The sequence below is a fragment of the Dromiciops gliroides genome, chromosome 1, assembly GCF_019393635.1.
Source record: "Dromiciops gliroides isolate mDroGli1 chromosome 1, mDroGli1.pri, whole genome shotgun sequence".
Lineage (NCBI taxonomy): Eukaryota > Metazoa > Chordata > Mammalia > Microbiotheria > Microbiotheriidae > Dromiciops > Dromiciops gliroides.
This window is the reverse complement of record NC_057861.1, coordinates 401,360,532-401,382,004: the sequence shown is the minus strand read 5'-3', so window position 1 is coordinate 401,382,004 and position 21,473 is coordinate 401,360,532. Positions and strand designations below refer to the sequence as shown.

General features: G+C 40.3%; 1 protein-coding gene across 1 annotated transcript in view; it reads right to left on the bottom strand.

The window, feature by feature from the left end:
- The window catches only part of LOC122737235 (chondroitin sulfate proteoglycan 4-like), an 85,535-nt gene that overhangs the window by 27,241 nt on the left and 36,821 nt on the right, over window positions 1–21,473 (bottom strand). The window contains exons 6-8 of the mRNA XM_043979709.1: window positions 17,467–17,665; window positions 13,953–14,084; window positions 2,735–2,907 (exon numbers count right to left, since the gene is read on the bottom strand). Of these exons, the coding sequence (XP_043835644.1) occupies window positions 2,735–2,907; window positions 13,953–14,084; window positions 17,467–17,665 (504 nt within the window). The remainder of the gene's footprint in view (window positions 1–2,734; window positions 2,908–13,952; window positions 14,085–17,466; window positions 17,666–21,473) is intronic.

Sequence of the window (21,473 nt, the reverse complement as noted above, 5' to 3'; positions counted from 1 at the left end):
AGCCCAGAGAAATGCCAAGCACAGTAGGTAGGGAACAAATTCTTGCTGATTAGATGAAGACTCAGATACCTCCTGAAGTCTTTAAGCAGCCTAGGAGTGCCACTGGGTGACCTTGAGCAAGTCATTTAACCCCATTTACCTCAGTTTCCTCATCTGTAAAATGATCTGGAAAAGAAAATGGCAAACCACTCCATTATCTTTGCCAAGAAAACCCCAAATGAGGTCATGAAGGGTTGGACACAATTGAAACAACCGAACCACAAAGGGGTCCATTTCCCCTACTCATTTCTGCTTTGAATATTTCTAGAGATGTTAAGATCTTCTGGAAGAGGTTGTATATATGTGAGCTGTGACCCTAACAGCAGACATCAATAACCCATTTCAGTCATTATTATTCTTATTACTGGTGTGTGTGGGGGGTGTCTTTCATAGGTACATTCTTAGATGGCCAAAGGGCGGTGCAATCAAAAGTGCATTGGACCTAGGACTTGCATATGGATGACATGGGTTCAGGTCACGGTTCCACCATCTAGAACAAGTCATTTCACCCTGGTGAGACCATATCTTTCATCTGTAGAATGGGGGTGACCATACTTGCACAATCTGTTTCACAGAACTGTTTGTTGTAAGGATCAAATGGGATAATGCATGGGAAAGTGCTCTGTAAATTGCAAGGTGCTCTATAAATTATGTTTGTTTGTTTTTATTGCATTTGAAGCATTGACCAGAGAAACCAAACCAACCCAGGCTGAGCTTCCATCCTGAGTGGCTGCTACCACATTAATCTCATCACATAATGTGGTTTGTATTTCAAAACTTCTTTCTCTCTGGGAGTGCTTGGAATGCAGCTCTGATACTTCCTCATCTCTGTCTCACACTTGGTGCCCCTGCCAGCCATATGACCTGCTCCCTAAATACATCGCCAACAAAGGCAATGTGGAAGCCAAAGACAAATTGAATTCTGCCACATCAGCCTGAGCAGAGGCCGCTCCAAGGTCAAAGGTGGGCATGTGGTGAAGTTCTGTTATTTCCATTCAACTTCATGTTCTCTCAAATAGTATTTGATTTATATCTTTCCACCTACTGTTTATTCAACTCACAGGCCAACAGTGAGGATATTCCAAAATTGAAAAGTAAACATACATCAGAAAGGAAAATATATTTTCTCCTAAAATTCAGTGTAGTTATCTTTTTCATCACAATAATCACTCATGTTTATATAGCTCTAAGGTTTCCAAAGTGCTTTTCTCACACGATCCCTGCAGAGTGGGCAATACAAGCATTATTAGCCATTTTAAAAAATAGTTATTTTAGTCATGTCTGACTCTTTGTGACTTCATTTGGAGGTTTCTTGGCAAAGATACTGAAGTGTTTTGCCACTTCAGCTCATTTTTCAGATGAGGAACCTGAGGCAAATAGAGGTAAGTGACTTGCCCAGGGTCACACATCTAATAAGTGTCTGAGGCCAGATCTGAACTCAGGAAGATGAGTCTTCCAGACTCTAGGCTTGGTGCTCTCTATCCCCTGAGCCAACTAACTGCTTCATTGAGGAGGACAATGAAATATAAATTAGTCACATGACTTATTCATAGTCACAGAGCCAGGATTAGCATCTGGGTCTCATGACTCCTAGCCCAGAGGTCATTCCATCAGACCACAATGCTTCTCTATATGTGGTATAAACCCTTCAGAATGCCAGGGTATACAAGAATACCCAGTAATAAAATCACATGTAAGCATAACTTACCTAGTTACACAGGTTCATAATGTGGCTGCATTATCAACCTTTCAGAATTCCTCTTAGAATCACAGAATTTTAGAACCAGAAAGGACCTCAGAAACCATCTAGTAGTCTAAACTCTACCTTTTACCATGGTGCAATGCATAGGGCACTGGCCCTTTAAACAGAAAGGCCTAAGTTCAAATCCAGCCTCAGACACTTACTGTGTGACCCTGAATGAGTCACTTAACCTCTATCAGTCTCAATTTCCTCATCAGTAAAATGGGGATAATAATAACATTTACTTCCCAGAGTTGTTGTGATGATGAAGTGGGATAATATTTGTAAAGCGCTTTGCAATCCTTGAAGAGATATAGAAATTCTATAAATCATTTTAAATCAGAATAATCAAGGAAGCTAGAATGAGGAGGAGGAAGAGGAAGAAGAAGAAGAAGAAAAAGAGGAGGAGGAAGAGGAAGAAGAGGAAGAAGAAGAAGAGGAAGAGGAAGAGGAAGAAGAAGAGGAAGAGGAGGAGGAGGAGGAGGAAGAGGAAGAGGAAGAGGAAGAGGAAGAGGAAGAGGAAGAAGAAAGAAGAAACAACAACCATGGCTTAGGGAGGTAAAGAGATATCCCCAAGGGAAATTTGTTTAAATTAAGTAATAAACCTTCTGGATATCAACTGTGTCTCAACCATGACACATGCTCTCTCCCAGACTGTGCTTAACCCTCCACATATGTTAATAAAACAAGTGCCAAGCCACCTGCCTTCCTATTGCATTGGAAGCCACTAAAAAGGGAGGCCAAACTGTTTAACCATTCAGTGCCATGCAAGGACCCCTGGAATTCTTCTGGTTTTAAGATCATCATCACTACAGCTGGCCAAGAGGTCACATCTACTCAGTTCCAAAAGCACAGGAAGGAAGAAGAGGACAGGAGACAAAGGTTTCCCTCTGGGAAAGCCCCGCTCACCCAGCTTCCATCAGAGTGGGGCCATATCGGAGTTAGGGTACTCACCGCATGTTGTGTAAATGCAGAAACATCCTGTGTGTCATTGCCAGAGTCTAGTCTAATAAGCCTCCCAAGTTTGGGGGAACTCAGAACTGTAAAAGTGACCGTTCGGTTTCCTGCACTTCGCCCATCATTGGTCACAGCTTTCAGGACATGAGATGTAATGGGCTTTGAGGAGCCTAAGAGACAAACCAAGATAAAAATATAGAATCGGTAAGCCCCCACCATAACACAGTGCTCCCTCTGAAAGACTCATACTAGATGATTGCATTCATTCTCTTATCCTTTCTGTGGCTCAGGGGGAGGCAAAGCATCTTCTTGCCTCTCTTTAGGAAAGTGTCCCTATTCCAGTATTTCTAGGAGCTATGATTCCGTCAGGATAGAGACATCCTCCATCAATGCAGATCACTGCCCTTCAGGTCCTTACTTACTAAATAATATTCACCAGTGGTTAGGATCCCCCCCAGAATTCCTCACCATGTGGTCAAACCCTAAGCATGGAGAGTGAAGAGACCCTCCAAATCTATCTTTAGGCCCTTTCTGGCTTGGTATTTTGGATTCTGATGGCACAGCCTTCAAGAACCCAAGGTCAGCACCAGGAGAAATCAGAGGCCGACTTTGTTTTGTTTTGAAGCTAATATTTATACAGTGCCTACTATGTGCCAGGCACTGTGCTAAGTGTGTTAATAATATTATCTCATTTGATCTTCATAACAACACTAGAGATAGGTGCCATTATGATCCCCGTTTAATAGTTGAGGAAACTGGAGCAAATAGAGGTTAAGTGACCAGGGTCAGCTTCCTTGATTATTCTGATTTAAAATGATTTATAGAATTTTTATATCTTTCCAAGCATGTGAAGTCAAATTTGACCTCAGGTCTTTCCGACTCCAAGCCCAGAGCTCTAGCCACTGCACTACCCAGCCAATAATTAAATGGATACCAAATGGCATCTGGAATGTAGTAGGATAGCCAGGCTGTAGGGAGAATCTTTATCTCTTGACAGACAGCCCAAGATTTTAGCCACCTTCTTCCTTTGTTGGAGTAATACCTCTTGTGGGAGTTGTGCACATAGTAGGTACTCTACAAACACTTGCTGACTGATCTTAATGCCATCAACAAAGCTTTTAAATGACAGCCTCAGTTCATCTCTTCCATTAAAGCCACTTTAATTCAAGGCAGGTGTTTCCCACTGGGTAGGGATGGCTAGACGTATTGCTTAAATCTAATCACAGATCTAAGAGTCTAAAACAGGACAGTGGCTATTGTGTCACAGGCCAAGTGGGGCTCTGAGGCTGGAGCCTTCTAAACATTTGAAAGTATTCCTTCTCAGTCCTCCATTTAAAAATGTGCTTGGCCCCGGAGATGGGGAGCTAAATCTTGGGGATAGAGGTGGGAGCGAGAACTGGAAGTATCATGGGCTGAGGAATACCCTGATTCTGTGTTGGTCAAAACCTTTATACCTCACATTTCCTATTGCCAACAACCTCTGTACCACTTAAACCCTTGGAAGCACTGCCACCTGCAGGCCTTCAGGACTGATGGCGACGGGAAGGAGAAGAGGGTGCCTTGAGGAGGCAGGATGGGGATCATGTGACTCTGCACCCCTAGCCAACTTTCACCGGGTCTGAATTCTACCCTTCCTAGACATCAACCAACGTCAGTACTGGAGCCCCAGGATGTAGGCAGAAGGAGTGGCACCAACAGAATCAACCTCCCCACTTCTATTCTTCCCGATTTGTGTCCCTATCACACTAATTGTTACCACAGTCATCAAGTCAGGACAATTGATCTGCAGGCCAGGGAAGGCAGCAGCTGTTGCCAATAACCTTGATGAGGGCAACAGCCTCCGCCCATCCCCCACACCGGGGCTGTGGCAGCAGCCTATAAAAGCAGAACTCCCCCAGCTTTCTTGGCCAGGGTTTCTAAACTGGTCTCTAAGCTGTGGCGCTGACATAGGCATATGTAGCAATTATTTTATTTTAAGTGAACATTTATTGAATACTCAATCATTTTATTCATCAAGCCAAAGAAACTAAAACAGCTCTGCTTTTTTCTAGAAAACTAACTGTATAAAAAATAAAACTTTGCAAAGTTTTCTTCTTAAATTGAACCTTTCCCTTAAAATTCATGATAATCTTTTTAGCCTTTTTTTTTTTTAAATAAAAAGGAATCTTTCGGGGCAGCTAGGTGGCACAGTTAATAGAGCACCAGCCCTGGATTCAGGAGGACCTGAGTTCAAATCTGGCCTCAGACACCTAACACTTACTAGCTGTGTGACCCTGGGCAAATCACTTAACCCCAATTGCCTCACCAAAAAAAAAAAAAAAAGGAATCTTTCTACCCATTTCTTATTCTCCCCTCTTCTCCCCATCCAGTCCAACTGAAGGAAGGAAGGCAAGTATTAAGTGCCTACTATGTGCCAGGCACTGTGCTAAGCACTTTTCATATCACCCCATTTGAACCTCACAATTGCCCTGGGAGGTAGGTGCTATTATCATCCTCATTTTTCAGATTAGGAAGCTGAGGCAAATAGAGGTTAAATGACCTGCCCAAGGTCACACAGCTTGTAAGTGTCTGAGGCTGAATCAGAGCTCAGTTCCTCCTGATTCCAGGCCCAGTGCTCTGTCTCCTGAACTACCTGGGAGCAATGAGGTACTTCCTTTTAACATTTAAAATTTAAACTTTTTTTTTCTGTTTTTGTCTGTAACAACCAGAGCACCAGGGCTTTGTGCTATAGGTAGAATCAAAGGAAAATGGCCAGAGAAATCAAAATGGGGGGAAAATGTCAAGTAGAAATTTTCTTTTTCCTGTCCCACCTGTAGCAGGCTGGAGCGAGGAGGATGTCTCAAGGGTACAGGTCATGGGAAGGAGTAGATCAGACCTGGGCCTGATCCCAACAGGATCTGGACTCTGACAAACAAAAGCACCACCACGAGTAGGCAGTACCTCCATGAAGAGCATTTGGAAGAGTCTCAGCATGTCCATACTGTGGGGTGACCCTGTCACTAGAAGCACCTCTTTCTGTCCTTCCTTAAAACCCAGAATGCCATTTAGGGTGAATAAGGGGGAAGTGAAGGAAGAAAAGAGGAGGGACAGTGACTATAGGAACTAGGGGTCTGCAGAACGTGGTAACACCACTCCAGCAGGTTCCCATCATAGCTAGAGGACATGTCTAAATGGATACCAAATGACATTTGGAACATTGCAGGATAGCCCAGGCAATGAGAATTCATCTCTCTCAACAGAGAGCCCAGGATTTTAGACACTTTCTTCCTTTGTGTGAGCATTGCTTTGGGGCGGGGGGGGGGGGGGGAGCTGTGCACACAGTAGGTGCTCTGCCAACACTTGCTGATTAATGGCTCTTTTTTGGATTATGTAAAACATTATCATATTTATCATTTTGTACAAGAAACCTTGATTAAAAGAAAAAAATGAAAGAAAATGAAAAATAGCAAGTTTCAGTCTGTTCCATCAATAGCTCTTTCTTTGGAGGTGGATAGGATGTTTCATCTATAGTCCTTTGAGATTGTCTTGGATCATTGTATTGTTGAGAACAGTCAAGTCATTCACAGTTCTTCATCACACAATATTGCTATCTCTATATACAAAGTTCCCTTGGTTCTGCTCACTTCACTATACATCAGTCCATACATGTCTTTCCAGGCTTTTCTGAAGTCATCCCACTTGTCATTTCTTATAGCACAATAATATTCCATCTCCATCACATACCACAGTTTGTTTAGTCATTCCCCAATGGATGGGCATTCCTTTGATTTCCAATTCTTAGCCACCACGAAAAGAGCTGCTATAAATATTTGTGTACAAATAGGTCTTTTTCTCTTTTTGGGGATGTCTTTGGGATATAAACTTAGCAGTGGTATTGCTGGATCAAAGGGTATGTACAGTTCTATAGCCCTTTGGGAATAGTTCCAAATTGCTCTCCAGAATGGTTGGATCTTTTCCCAACTCCACCAACAGTGGATTAATGTCCCAGCTTTCCCACATCCCTTCCAACATCCAAAATTTTCTGTTTTGTTTTTTTTGTTGTTGTTGTTATATTTGCCACTCTGATAAGTGTGAGGTGATACCTCAGAGTTGTTTTAATTGATGGCTCTTAATGCACACATTCCTGAGTGCTGAGTACAGTAATAGCATGGTAAGTGACACCTCTGTGCAGTGAATCTCTAGCCCAGACAAGGGGTTTCTAATATATTTTCTGCGTGTATTATGGATCCTTTCGGCAGTTAGATGGACCCCCTTCTCAAGAAAATGTTTTTAAATTACCAAAGGCAACTCTAAACTTTAGTTAAAGATTAGAGGAAATAAAGATGTAATTATTTTCCCCTTAAAATTCACAGCCCTCCTGAAATCCGAGGGGTCCGTGGATCCCAGGTGAAGAACCCCTTTCCTGAAGAATCTGCTTACTTGGGTGGCTTCTGCTATGTCTGTGTCTGTGCTTGTCTGTGTACAGAGATGTGTACAAGCTGACAGAATTCTTAAAATACAGTATACACCAAAGATTGGGGAAAGAGGATGATATATCCCCAAACCAATGGCTGCCAAATCCCTCTGAACCCTCTCTTATTCTCTCAAGAGCATGTATGCCAGACGTCATAGAATCCTGACCCTCAGAAGGCAGGAGGTCCTGGTAGAGAGACAGGCAGGTGTAATGGATAGAGCACCGAACCCAAGAGTCAGGAGAGACCTTGGTTCAAATCCCACCTTGGCCACATTAGCTAGGCGACTCTGGACGACCCACTTCATAAGGTCACAGCCCCAATCTCCCTCTATATAAAATGGGGATAATAATAGCTCCTATCTCACAGGGTGCTAGTGAAGAACAAATAAGAATGGAAAGCACTTTGCAAACCTTTAAGCTCTAGATGAATGTCAGCTATCAACCTCCATACTGTTTCTTCATCCCCTGCTCTTTGTAATATACTTACTCTTCACTTCTCTCCCTGTGTTGCTTCCTAAAGGTCTAGACCCTAAGCCCACATTAGGGGCCAGAACTACTTTGTGACCTAAGCTTGTCTCCATACTCTATGGCTGAATGGCCTATCTGAAGACCCTTCTTCTGTCAGGTAAGACACCCAGAAGAAGCAAAGCATAGAGTCAATGGGCAGGAAGGTCTCCGTTTAAGACCCACACCTTCCACATGATGACTGGGTTATTCTAAACAAGGCTCCAGGAAATGCTCTCACTCTACCCCTTGTCTTTGGTGCAAGGAGTCTACATGGGAATATTTGGTCAACAGGAATAGCTCCTTCCAGTTCCTTTTAGTTACAATACCACGTTCCCTCCTAGGAATCTTTTCAAAATGCTGGTGACTTTGAAAGACGTAAGATCTCTGGCCAAGCCTATGACTAACCATGATTCCAGAGGACTGACAGGGAGGCATCAGGGTATGACTTTAGTAGATAACTACAATCATGACAACCAACAGGTATTCATAATACATATGTCTACCAATGTGTATTCTAATAGGGTAGACAACACTGCAGCAGGTATTCTCTCTCACCACCATCATTACATGATAGCTACTGGATGCATAGTCAACCAACTAACTAGTAATAACAGCTAGCATTTACATAGTGCTTTAAGGTTTATAAAGAGGTTTAAAATAATCTCATTTTTATCCTTGCAACAACCCTGGGAGGTAGGTGCTATCATTATCCCCATTTTATAGGTGAAAAAACTGAGGCAGACAGATGTTTAAGTGATTCATCCAGGATCACACAACTTTCAGTGTGTGAGGCTGTATTTGAACTAAGGTTATCCTAATTCTAAGTCCAGCACTCTATCTACTGTGCTACCCAGCTGCCCCCAAAGTTGGCGGTACCCTTGACAATACCAGGGAAGTTAAGAAGAGGAAAAGTTTTGGGGAGAAAGATAATGAGTTCATTTTAGGACATGTTGAATTTAAGATACCCGAAAGACATCCAGTTCCATCTGATGGGCAACTGTAGATGTTAGAGATGCTTGGAAGAGAGATTTGATCTGGACAAGTAGAATGGAGAATTATTTGCATAGAAATGATAAGTGAAATCCTGGAATCGTCAAGACCCGAGTTGAAATCTAGCCTCAGTCACTTACTATGTGATCCTGGGCAAGTCATTTGACTTCTGTATGTCTGCTTTAGTTTCCTCAACCATAAAAAAGGGGGGCTAATAATAGTTCTGACCTCCCAGGGTTGTTGTGAGGATCAAACAAGACATTTGTAAAGCACTTTGCACAGTAACTGGCATGTAGCAGGCACTTAATAAATGCTTATTTCCTTCCTTCTTCCTTCCTTCTTCCCTCCCTCCTTCCTTCCTTCCTTCCTTCCTTCCTTCCTTCCTTCCTTCCTTCCTTCCTTCCTTCCTTCCTTCCTTCCTTCCTTCCTTCCTAGTAGAGGTTCATATTCTAATGACATCATTCCCACCAAACTCTCAAGGTCAATCTGTTACCAAGACTTTTTGAAATAGTGCCAAACACAATTTAGGTAGAAATGAAACCTAGGCCCTGAGGCCACAGTATGTTCTAACATGCCACCAATGGAGATAAACAAACAAACATACTCCTTCATGGTGAGAAACTATTAAAAGCCCACTCCTATCCCTATAAAAAATTGAAGAAAGGTCTAGCACATTCTTAGAAAACTAGCCTTAAAAAAGAAGCCCCAATAAACTACAGAGCAACTTGGTACAATCACTTTTACCCCAAAGCCTGTTTCTGTTTTTAAATTTACAAAATCTCAAAAAATGATTCTATAAAAGGAAGGGAAGGGAAACAAGTATTTACTAACTATGCCTACGATGCATTGGATACTGTGCTAAGCACTTTACAAATATCATCTTATTTGATCCTCCCAGGTTTAAAATAATATCATTTTTATCCTTGCAACAACCCTGGGAGGTAGGTGCTATTATTATCCCCATATTAGACTTGAGGAAAACTGAGACAGACAGGTTAAGTGACTTGCACAGAATCACAGAGCTATTAAGTGTTTGGGGCCACATTTGAATTCAGGCCTTCCTGACTCTGGCCCAATGCTCCATTCATCATACAACATTATAGGTCTAAACCTTATGAGGATTTAAAACCTGTTTAAATCTAAAACTTTTAAACTTATAGGTTTAAACCCATAAAAAGTTTAAAACCCATATACAAGTTTTTTGTTGTTGTTTTTTTTTTGCAGGGCAATTGGGGTCAAGTGACTTGCCCAGGGTCACACAGCTAGTAAGTGTTAAGTGTCTGATGCCAGATTTGAACTCAGGTCCTCCTGAATCCAGGGCTGGTGCTTTATCCACTGCGCCACCTAGCTGCCCCCCATATACAAGTTTAAACTCAAAAGGTTTGTCAAGTCAAATATTCTTATAATTATATTTTGCTACTACAGAAATTCTTCCAAGACCTTCCAAGTGCACAGTGGGAGTTATCAGGAAAAGGTTAAAAGGGAAGTGAAGAAAGACTTGACAGACAAGAAAAAGAGCAGCAAAGAATAGCTAGTAAATTTCTATGACTCACATCTGTACTGTCAAACTGTGCTGATATTTTCCTATCGGAGACAAGGAAAAGACAAGACTACAGATCAGGTGCATTACCAATGGAACAAAGATAAGAATTTATCTTGTTTCCTGCACATTGTGCCTGGCTAATAGCCATAGTCCCATCTTCAAGGAATTTGCATTCTAAAATCAGCAAACAATGAGAGAGTTAAGAGGGTAGTTTAATCAAAAAAGTGCTGGATCTGGAGTTGGAGATCTGGGTTGAAAACCTGGCTCATTAGCTGTGTGACCTCCAGCAAATCACTTCAACTCTCTGGGCCTCAATTTTCTTAGCTGTAAAACGAGAGGGAATGGATTAAATGACCTTTAAAGTCCCTAAATCTATGGCTTGTTACAAGCCAATCAAACAGACTGATTATTTTTCCTATAAAAATTTAAGTTTTAACCTATATTCACCAAGAGTGTTCTTTCTCTCTTATGCCCGAAAGGAAACAAAACAAAACAAAACACCAAGCCAACAAAGGTGGAACACTTTGCTTCCATACCCCAATGTGAACAGCCACTGAGAGAGATCCCTTTTCATCATTGTAGCTTAAACAGCAATATGGGGAGATGGCCATAAATCAAGAGCATCAGGGCCCATAAATGATTGCTGGAGGTGGTAGTGTGCAGAAGACTACTTTACTACCATGCCTAGCGTCTACACTGATGTTCAGTTTAGGAGAAGTGTTTTGTCCTTGTTAAAGTGTTTAAAAAATAATTTAAAAGGTCTACTTCTGTGGGTTAGTATATGGCAATGTACAAAACTCTAGATGGATTTTGGTGTTGTCTTTATGATTTGGTATGAGTTTCTCGTTTAAATTAAAGAAGGGTTAGAATAATTTATTCTCCTTCAATGGTCAGAGAAGGCTCTGGAGGAAAAATGTGATTTCAAGAGTTAAAGACTCAGAGATCAGAGAAGGAAAGGACATCCAGATACAGGTCATAGAAGGTGTTTTAGGCTGTATGCAGAAACCATGAAATACTTAAGGGCTTCAGGATAAAATAATGTGTTAAGGAAAGAATTTTGGTCTTTTTTTTGGTTCTTTTTTGTGTCTATTTTTGTGAATGAGTAATAGAAATCCAAAGGGCTTGGCTCTCTAATTATAGTGGCTTTGTACCTCTCTCTTTTAATGCACTACTGTCTTTTTTTTTCCCCTGGGGGAATGAGGGTTAAGTGATTGCCCAGGGTCACACAGCTAGTAAGTGTCATGTGTCTAAGGTCTAGTTTGAACTCAGGTCCTCCTGAATCCAGGGCCAGTGCTTTATCCACTGTGCCACCTAGCTGCCTCCACACTACTGTCTTAATAAATGAAATAGAATCCAAAAATGTGGCCAAAACACAGTGGCAGCATCTAAAGTAATGTGAACTGGTCTTTCCTTAAAAAAAAAAAAAAATCTCTTTGGGACTCAATCTCTCCATCTGCAAAATGGGAGAGTGGGCTATAAAGGAAGAAGCTTGGTGGAAAGTGTTGACTGGAATGAGAGGAGGTGGATTCAAATCCTGCTTAAACCATTTAATAACTGTAAATTTGGACACAATCTTTTGATCTCCCTGGACCTCAGTTTCTTCAAACATAAAATGTCAGGGTTGGACTAGGTAAGCTTTGGGGACTCTTCTACTTTCAGAACTATGATCTTATGACTGAGTTATTTCAAAAGTCTCAGCTCAAGAATCTTTCAGAACATTATTTTTATAGACAAATTTTCTAAATTTGTCACTTTTAGGTCATCAGCACAGATATACTTCACCACTCTGAAGCAGTTTTCAACTAAATGGTACCCTAATGGCTTGCAAGAGATGAGTCATTATTATTTTTAAAAAGAAATTTAGAATCTTTTCAAATCAGCATTTCTTCCTGATACATTGTTTCTGTCCATGGCACCACGATGCTCTCAGTCACCCAACCAGGCTAACAGTCTTGCAGTCCTCTTTGATTCCTCTTCTTTACCTCCCATCTCCACCCATTTTAATTAGTAGCTAAGGCTTGTTGATTCTATCTCTGCAGATTCCTCCCATCTGTTTCCTCCCTATTCATCTCCACTGCCACAGTTCAGTTTACTCTTCACCTAGACTATTAAATTAACCTCTGATACTGTCTCCCCTCCTTTAGTCTCTTAGTTCTAACCCATCCCATCTGATAAAACAACCGACAGATGTTTTTTTCTAAAACACAGATCAGATCATGCCATTATCCTAATCAAACTTTCAATAGCTCTACATTAACGACTGACTGAATAATGTACAGACTCCTTAGTCAAATCAATAAACATTTATTAAGCATTTACAGCCACTTTTGCTTAAGCCTTGGGGGTTACATAGGCAGGCCAACAAACAAAAAGTCCCTGCCCTCAAGGAGCTCACAGTCTAACGGGGGAGAAAACAAGCAAACAACCATGTACAAAGAAGACACATACAGGATATTGTGAGATTTAAAATTGGATATACAAGCTATACTGGAAATAATCTTTTTTTTTTTTTAGGGCAATGAGGGTTAAGTGACTTGCCCAGGGTCTCACAGCTAGTAAGTGTTAAGTGTCTGAGGCTGGATTTCCACTGTGCCACCTAGTTACCCCCGGAAATAATCTTAGAAGGAAGGCAGCAGCTTTAAGGATTGGGAATCTTGCAGAAGGTGGGAGTCTAGCTGAGACACGGAGGAAACAAGACACAGAGGAGGAAGGGCATTCCAGGAATGGGGGAGAGCCAATGAAATGGCACAGAATCTGGACATAGAGTGGCCTGTGTAAGGAATAGCAGGAAGGCCAAGCACAGAGTTACAAGGAGAAAAGGAAGATGTGAAAAGACTGGAAGTGTAAGAGGGGGCAAGCTATGAAGGATCTTTGGCCTTCAAGAGCCTCTACCGTTTGGCTCCAGCCCACTTTTCCAGCTGAATAAGACTACTCTCCATGATGTGCACTAAGCTTCTGCTAAACTAGACGACTTGCCATCACCTGAACATTTCCTCAAGCTTCCCACCTCTGTGTGTTTGCTTAATCACATTCCCTAAAGCTAGAACGCTCAGTCCAACCTTCTCACCTAATTTGTGCCTGCTTATAGTTTACCATTCTAGGCTTAGTTCAATGCTCCCTCCTCCACAAAGCCTTCTAATCTCTATTTGAGGTCAATTTCATCTACTTCATCTCCTGTATATTCTAAGCTTCTTGAAGACTGAGGCCACATCTTTTTGATCTCTGTACATATCCCAGCACCAGCACACAGTATTATATGCAATAGACACTTAATAGAACTAGAGCTGTAAAGGACCCCCCACCAAGGCCATCTAGTCCAACCTGCTCATTTACAGATAAGGACACTGAGGCCCAAGGAGGTTAAGTCACTTGCCCAAGAACACACAGCAAGTACTGAGTAGAGTCAGTATCTGAACCCAGGTCCTGTGACATCAAGTCAAGTGCCCTTTGCACTGTACCATGCTTAAATGAGATGGGGGAGGGGGGGATAGGATGGGAAAGAAAGGGTAGGAAAAGGGCAATAAGATTTGTTTTGGCTAAATTTCTTCATGGAAAAAAATCCTGCCTTTATGTTCAAAACAGAGACATAGGAAAATATTTGCACAATTCACCATATCTCTCCATAACAAAATCGAACACATTCTGACACTGTAAATGGAGCATTCTAATCAAATGGAATGCATAAACTTAACCCTGAAAATTCTCTTCACTTAAAGTCTTACCTGGAAAGACTCCCAGTCCTTTGTTCGTTTCGAGACTGAGGACCAGAGCTTGAGCTGTGATGCTAAAAATCTGTCGGGGTGCAAAGTTCAAGCCATCAGTGACTTGAAAGCTAAAGCCACCAGACATTGCTCCTGTGGAAAGAGAAATGATATCCCTGTCACTTCAGTTAATCAACAAAAACAAACTCTTGCAAATCACACTCTTGTCTGTTAAAGGTGAGTGAGGCAGAGAGTATACAAAGCTAAATATTGTTGCTTTTAAAAAAAGATAGTTTAGGGGCAGCTAGGTGGCACAGTGGATAAAGCACTGGCCCTGTATTCAGGAGGACCTGAGTTCAAATCTGGTCTCAGACACTTGACACTTCCTAGCTGTGTGACCCTGGGCAAGTCACTTAACCCCCATTGCCCTGAGAAAATATTTTTAAAATGTTTAAAATTTTTAAATTTTTAAAAAAGATAGTTTAAAAAAAGGCCTAACAAGGTTTGAAAAGTATGCATACGGATATATATGTATGTAAATCTACATGTATGTATATATATGTGTGTGTGTATATATAAATCTATATACATGCACATACACATTTTTATACACTGTGGTAGCTTAGTGGCACAAGCAGTGAATACATAAACCCCTTATAGTGAAGATTCATTGAATCTTAGGTGAGCTAGAAGGCACCTCAGAGTTCATCTTATCTAACCCTTTTATTTTTATTTATTTATTTATTTTTTTTTTTAGTGAGGCAATGGGGGTTAAGTGACTTGCCCAGGGTCACACGTCTAGTAAGTGTTAAGTGTCTGAGGCCGGATTTGAACTCAGGTACTCCTGACTCCAGGGCTGGTGCTCTATCCACTGCGTCACCTAGCCACTCCCAAACCCTTTTATTTTAAAGATGAGGAAATGAGGCCCAGGGAGGTTAAACAATTTGCCCAAGGTCCCATAGCTGGGGAAGGATTTGAACCCAGGTCCTCTGACTCCAAAGCCAATGGGGTTTTCCCAGAACTTACTTGAACTACAAAGATAAGGCCAAATATTGGGATTTGTGGGATAGGAAATGTTGGTAAAAATAATTAATAATAACTACTAAAAGCAAGAAATAGGGAAGGGGAAAGGTGGGGGGAATTATATGGGGAAGCAGTTCTAATTGTTTACAATTCTCAATTTAGCTGTTTCCAGTAAATGCACATACCAAAGGAGATGAATAATCTCCCTTACTTCTATCAAGGGATCAGCCATCTTTCTAAGGTTATAAATTAACATCTGAGCAAAACTGAATCCAGGAATGAGAGCCCAGATAGATAACTTCCCCCAGGAGAACTTTACCAGCCTTGTTTCTGAAGTTCAAGTCAAAGAGATTTACAAATGTAAACATTTACATTATTTTCACCCTCTAAGAAATGTTCATCTAATGAATGGCAGGCTTGGAAACACCATATTTTTTTTGTCTCTTTTGCTCCCCCTCACTTGCTCTCTGGGTCACTATGAGGCAAAGGCAGAGAGAAGGCATTACCAGGTGCTGCAGCTCCATCACCAGCATGTATTTGCTTATTAAAATTATTTCGTAAAGGCAACTCACTAGTCTAACAGGCCTCTCAAGTTCTCATTATCCAATCAAACCAAGTTAGTTCTCTTGCCATATAAAAAGGTTATAGACTATTAAAAAATCCCACATAACTCAAAAGTTCTCTAATAAAAGTGAGAAGCCTGTGTTTCATCTACCCAAGAGCAAGAAAGCAGAGTGGAATGTATTTACAATGTACAATGAAGCTTGAAATTAAAGTGAAGACTCCTTATCATTCTACATTCGGGCATTTTATGAATACAAAACCAAAATGGAGACTAGTCCAAAAAAAAAAAAACACATCAAGACAGATGCTGGAATATGATACCAGACACACCATGATGCCCAGACTAATAAGAACAAAAATTAAGGTAAAGGAGGAGGATATGAAAGCTGTGTGGTCCTGTGGTAAGGGAACAGATGGGAAACTAAGAGGGCACACAACCCCATCCAGACGCAAGCTTTCTGTGTGATCCCTAAGTAAGTCACTTAGCCTCCCTGGTCTTGATTTCATCAACCTACTTGGGAGGCTACGTGGAATAATGAATTAGATTAATGGCAAAGCACTTTGCAAATATAAAATGCTATGGAGTCAAATGAAGAAAAACTCTTTTGTTGGGTGGCAGATAATGGATTGATGCACCAGTGGGCTGGCCAGCTGTTCTAAGCAACAGAGACATTTGTGGTTAAGGGCCAATCCATTACGTTTTCAGAGTGAATGTGAGGGTTGCTAATAGCATTCAAAGTGGGCTACAATCCATGTTTTACCTTCCTCAATCTCTTACTACCTTTATTTCCAATTGTTATAAAAAATGGAAAATGATCTTATATCCAGGCTAAAAGCTAAACTGAATATTGACATCTTGAAATATTAGTCACCATTCTGAAAGTTTTTAATTGGGAAACTGCATTAAGATGTTTATTCAGGAGAAATTTTTAAGGATTTAACATCTTGTATGCTTAGCATAATCCTGGGACAGAATTAATGCTACCAAGACTCAGTGTTCCTCACACCAGGATGCTGATATCTTGGAAATTACAAATACTGCAGCTTGCATCCGATCTGCATTCTGCATCATGTTTTAAACTTTGGTCTACAGTCATGTTAGTGCAACTTGTGGTTAATTAAGGACAATTGAAAAAATTGTCCATTCCCCCAATCTCCTTTCATTTCATAGAGAAAAGATAGTTTAAGGTCTTTAAATGTAAATTGAGTTTTGCAAATTGTTAACAGAATGGACTATATGAATAGACAGTTGACTCTTGATTGTCTTTGTTAATGGAAGGTAGAAGTAGCACAGATAATTGCCAAAGACAGATATCCTTTATAAAAAACAGTGCAACCCTTGTATTAGGCTTTAGAAGTTGTTTTACACATATTTGAACACAGGGATTTAATATTCAGGGAATTTGCATTTTCAAATAAGGTAATAAAAACATACTGATCTGACTCTAAATCCTTCCCATTCTGCTAAGTCTTCCTCCCCTCCCCTATTTCCAACCCCCATTCCTTACCCCCAACCTCCATCCCATCACTCATTTCATGCAGGGAATGTACTACTTTAAAATGCCTGCCTAAAAACAAGTTGGACTTTCTTTATAGAAATCATCCAAATAATCCTTAGGGTAGGAAAATAATTGTCTTGGCTAAAAGGCTTTCTTTTCCACCTTCTGCTGGCCATCAAAATATTTAAACTAAAAGGGGGGAGGGGAAGGTAAATAACAACATTGGTAAAAACTGAATGTAAGTTTTACAAATAACTACATTCCCCTCAAAACACTATCCATAGCATTACTAAAAATTATTCCGTGGTTCTTAGTATAAGTCCTAGAAAGGATTTAGGTGGCCTGCAGTCTTTAGTCTAGGACAAAGACAGCTTTTAAGTGCCAGGTAAACATCCAATAAAAGTGCATTTTAAAATTAAAGTATTACTTTCCCCCCCTTAATTACATACCAGTGTGTACAAACACTAGGTGGCCCTCATCGATGTGAGCCTGAGTAAAATTCAGGATGCTTCCATTTGGAAAAGATTTTAGAGCCAAGTGACCATTGCTGGGAACGGTTATGGAGTAGAACAGTTCCCCTGGTGAGGAATCAATGTCTTCTGCACAGAGATCATTTCGGGTTATTTCAGTAGCAGAATTCACCCACACCTTAAAAACAAAAGCACCACATATCTTGTATGGATTGAATCAAATCATAATCATGTTTCTAAAATGGAAAACTATATCCCTTCCTACCCCCGGATCAAGGATTTTAAAATTTCATGACAGAATAACATTATTCTGAAACATGATACTTTCTACCAAGAAAAGCACATGTTTAACAACACAGCAACTTGTTATGTGTTTTATCTGACATTTTAGAAACACACTTTTATAAATACACCCTTTAGCATCACAGAATCACCATTTAGGAGAGTTGAAAGGGGCCTTCACAAACATCTAATCCAAGCCATAAATGAAAGCAATCCCACCAAGACCTAAGTAACAAGGCCAGCCTCTGAAGACTTAGCAGGAAAGAGTTCACAATTTTTCTAGGAACCCAATTCCACCTTTTGTTGCTCTAATTGTCAGAAAGTTTTCCCTGTCATCAAGTCTAAATTTGCTTCTGCAACTTCCAAACACTGATCCTGGCTCTGCCATCTGGCCAAATGGAATGAGTCTAGTCTTCCTTAAGTCTTCCCTTCTTCATGCTAAGACTCCTCAATTCCTTTAACTGATATCTCATGGCATGGATACTTGAGATCCTTTGGTAGCCAGATGATACAATGGATATAGCGCTGGGCCTGAAGTCAGGAAGACCTGAGTTCAAAGACCTCTGATGTGTTACTAACTGTGTGACCCAGGACAAGTCACTTAACTTCTGTCTGCCTCAGTTTCCCCAAATTTAAAATGAGGATAATAATAGCACCTACCTCCTAGGGTTGTTTTGATAATCAAATGAAATAATATATGTAAAGCAATAAGCACAGTGCCTCGCAAGGCACATTCCTACATATTTATTCTTAATGAAAATTAGGAAAATTATGCTGTTAGAAAATGACAGCACAGGAACAACTAGGTGGCCCAGTGGATAGAGTACCAGCCCTGGAGTCAGAAGGACCTGAGTTGAAATCTGGTCTCAGACACTCAGTAGCTGTAGGGTCACACACCCTGGACAAATCAATAAACCCTGAGTGCCTCCCCAAAAAGGAAAAGAGAAGAAAAATAAATAAATAAAAGAACAGCATATAACCTAGGAAAGAAAATATTCATCTCTTTCTGTGCTTTCTTGAGAATAATATACTGCTGACACGCATGTTTCTATACATCCTCTTAAGATCATGGGTAGAGCTTGAAGGATCAGGACCTTAGATATTGCCCAGTTCAGCTTCCTCACTGTGCAGAAGAGGAAACAGGTTCAGAGAGGTCGGTGACTCTCCCACTATTGCTGTACTAAGTAGCCTTGGCATCATCCCCCCTCTGGATAAATGAACAAATACTTAAACTCTTATTATCTTGAAATGATTACATGGGGTGATTGATGTAGAGCCACAAGCATCCTTAGAATTTTTAGTTCTATGATATTATTTTACAAAACAGGAAAATAAGACTTAGACAAGTTAACTGACTTTCCCAAAATCACACAGGTGTGGCAGAACACAGGTTAGTTAAGATTAAAATTCTTATCTCCAATTTTTCTGGACAAAAATATTTTCTATTTTCCAATATCAAACATTTCAAAATATACATGTATTGTTTAAAAATCAGTTTCTTGGGGGCAGTTAGGTGGTGCAGTGGATAAAGCACTGGTCCTGGATTCAGGAGGACCTGAGTTCAAATCTGACCTCAGACACCTGACACTTACTAGCTGTGTGACCCTGGGCAAGTCACTTAACCCTCACTGTCTCGTTTAAAAAAAAAAAACAGTTTCTTTCTGTGTGAAATGGAGAGGTTGGCCCAAATTATCTCTAAAGTCCCCTGTAGCTCTAAGTTTACAAGCCTGAATGATTTCAATGTGGCATCAACCATTTTGAATTTTTACTTTTTGGCCTATATTTTACTTAGATAACATCATACACTGAGGAGGCTTCTGGTGCAGTGGAAAGGACATGGTGCTTCTAGAAGATACAACTTCAAATCCTACTTCTGCAATTAACAAGCCATATATCTCTATCTCTATCTCTATCTCTATCTCTATCTCTATCTCTATCTCTATCTCTATCTCTACATCTACATCTACATCTACATCTACATCTACATCTATATCTATATCTATATCCACACATACATATATGCTGGGCAAATTACTTAATCTCTCTGGACCTCAATTTCCTCATCTGTAAAATTAGGGATTTGAACTAGAAGATCTCAATTGTCTTTTTCAGCTCTATGACTTTAATGTCAATTAGTGGTCTTATCATAAAATAGTACACAGGACCACATTTATAAATATCTTAACATTCAAACTGCATATAAATTTTATTAACATAACGCAATGTAAGTCTTGCTCTGTAAAGCAAATCGGCTATGGTTTATTCAATGTGTGCAGTCAGAACATCCTATACTTGAATGCCCAGATTGTCTAAAATGTGTCCTATGTAATTCTGTAGACTCTCTAGTTTGGAGCAAATAAGCAAATAAAAGTTTTCCCATTGAGCAACAGATTACAAAATATTTCAATCCATTTCTACCTGTCTTCTAATACAGGATTTCCATATTCCATACAATAGAAACAGGGTTCTGTGAGAAAATTTATTTGAAACATTTTTACTCTAAAATATTAGATATGAAGTTTAGTATTAATAAAATACTTATTATATGTAATATTTTTTGATATAAAACCAGGCTAAATTTCCTTTATTTCACTTCAAAATTTATATGGCCCCTAAAGGATAGTACTGATAAGATTCTGTTAATATAGTTCAAATCCCCAAATACTGTGCAGCAAAATTAGTTTTGAAACACAATTCTAATTATTTTTGATTCCATTATTTCATTTAAATTTGAAAGAGCAAAAATTTGTAAAAGATATAATTTTATCAACTGCTACCTTTAGGCAAAAAGTATGAGAGACTGAAAGCTACTTTATGAATTTATTTCTTTGTGAAGTATTCAGTGCAATAAGCATTTATTATATACCCGTTGTGTGCCAGTCATTGTACTAAATGCTGGGGGCAAAAAAGACATTTTGTCCTTAAAGTCACCATCCTTAAGGAACTTCTACCTTGAATGAGGCAGGGGGTGGAGGAGGACTTGCCCAGGGTCACACAGCTAGTAAGTGTTAGATGTCTGAAGCCAGATTTGAACTCAAGTCCTTCTGACTCCAGGGCCTATCCACTGTGCCACCTAGCTGTCCCAAATATAAAATATATTAAAAAGAAATACAGGGGCGGCTAGGTGGCGCAGTGGATAAAGCACTGGCCCTGGATTCAGGAGTACCTGAGTTCAAGTCCGGCCTCAGACACTTAACACTTACTAGCTGTGTGACCCTGGGCAAGTCACTTAACCCCAATTGCCTCACTAAAAAAAAAAAAAAAGAAAGAAATACAGAGGTAGGGAGCATTAAAGGGGCAATCAGGAAAGGCTTCCTGTAGGTGGTGACACATGGACTGAAACTAGAAGACCATTTGGTATTCTAAGAGGTAGCGGTGAAGAAGAAAAGTATCCCAGGCGTAGGAGGCAGCCTAAAGGAAAGCACTTCAGATAAAATGTCAAGTGTGGGGAATGATAAGTAGGCCAAAGCATAGAAGACAAAGGGGAATGATGTTCAGTCATGCCTGACTCTGTCACTCCATGGACCGCAGCACTCCAATGTTGTCCATAGGGTTTTCTCAGCAAAGATACTGAAGCAGTTTGCCATTTCCTTCTCCTGCTCATTTTATAGACGAGGAAACTGAGGCAAACAGGGTGATGTGACTTGCCCATGATATTATTCAACATCTCCTTTCTTCACCAGAATTATATCTGAGTGATTTTT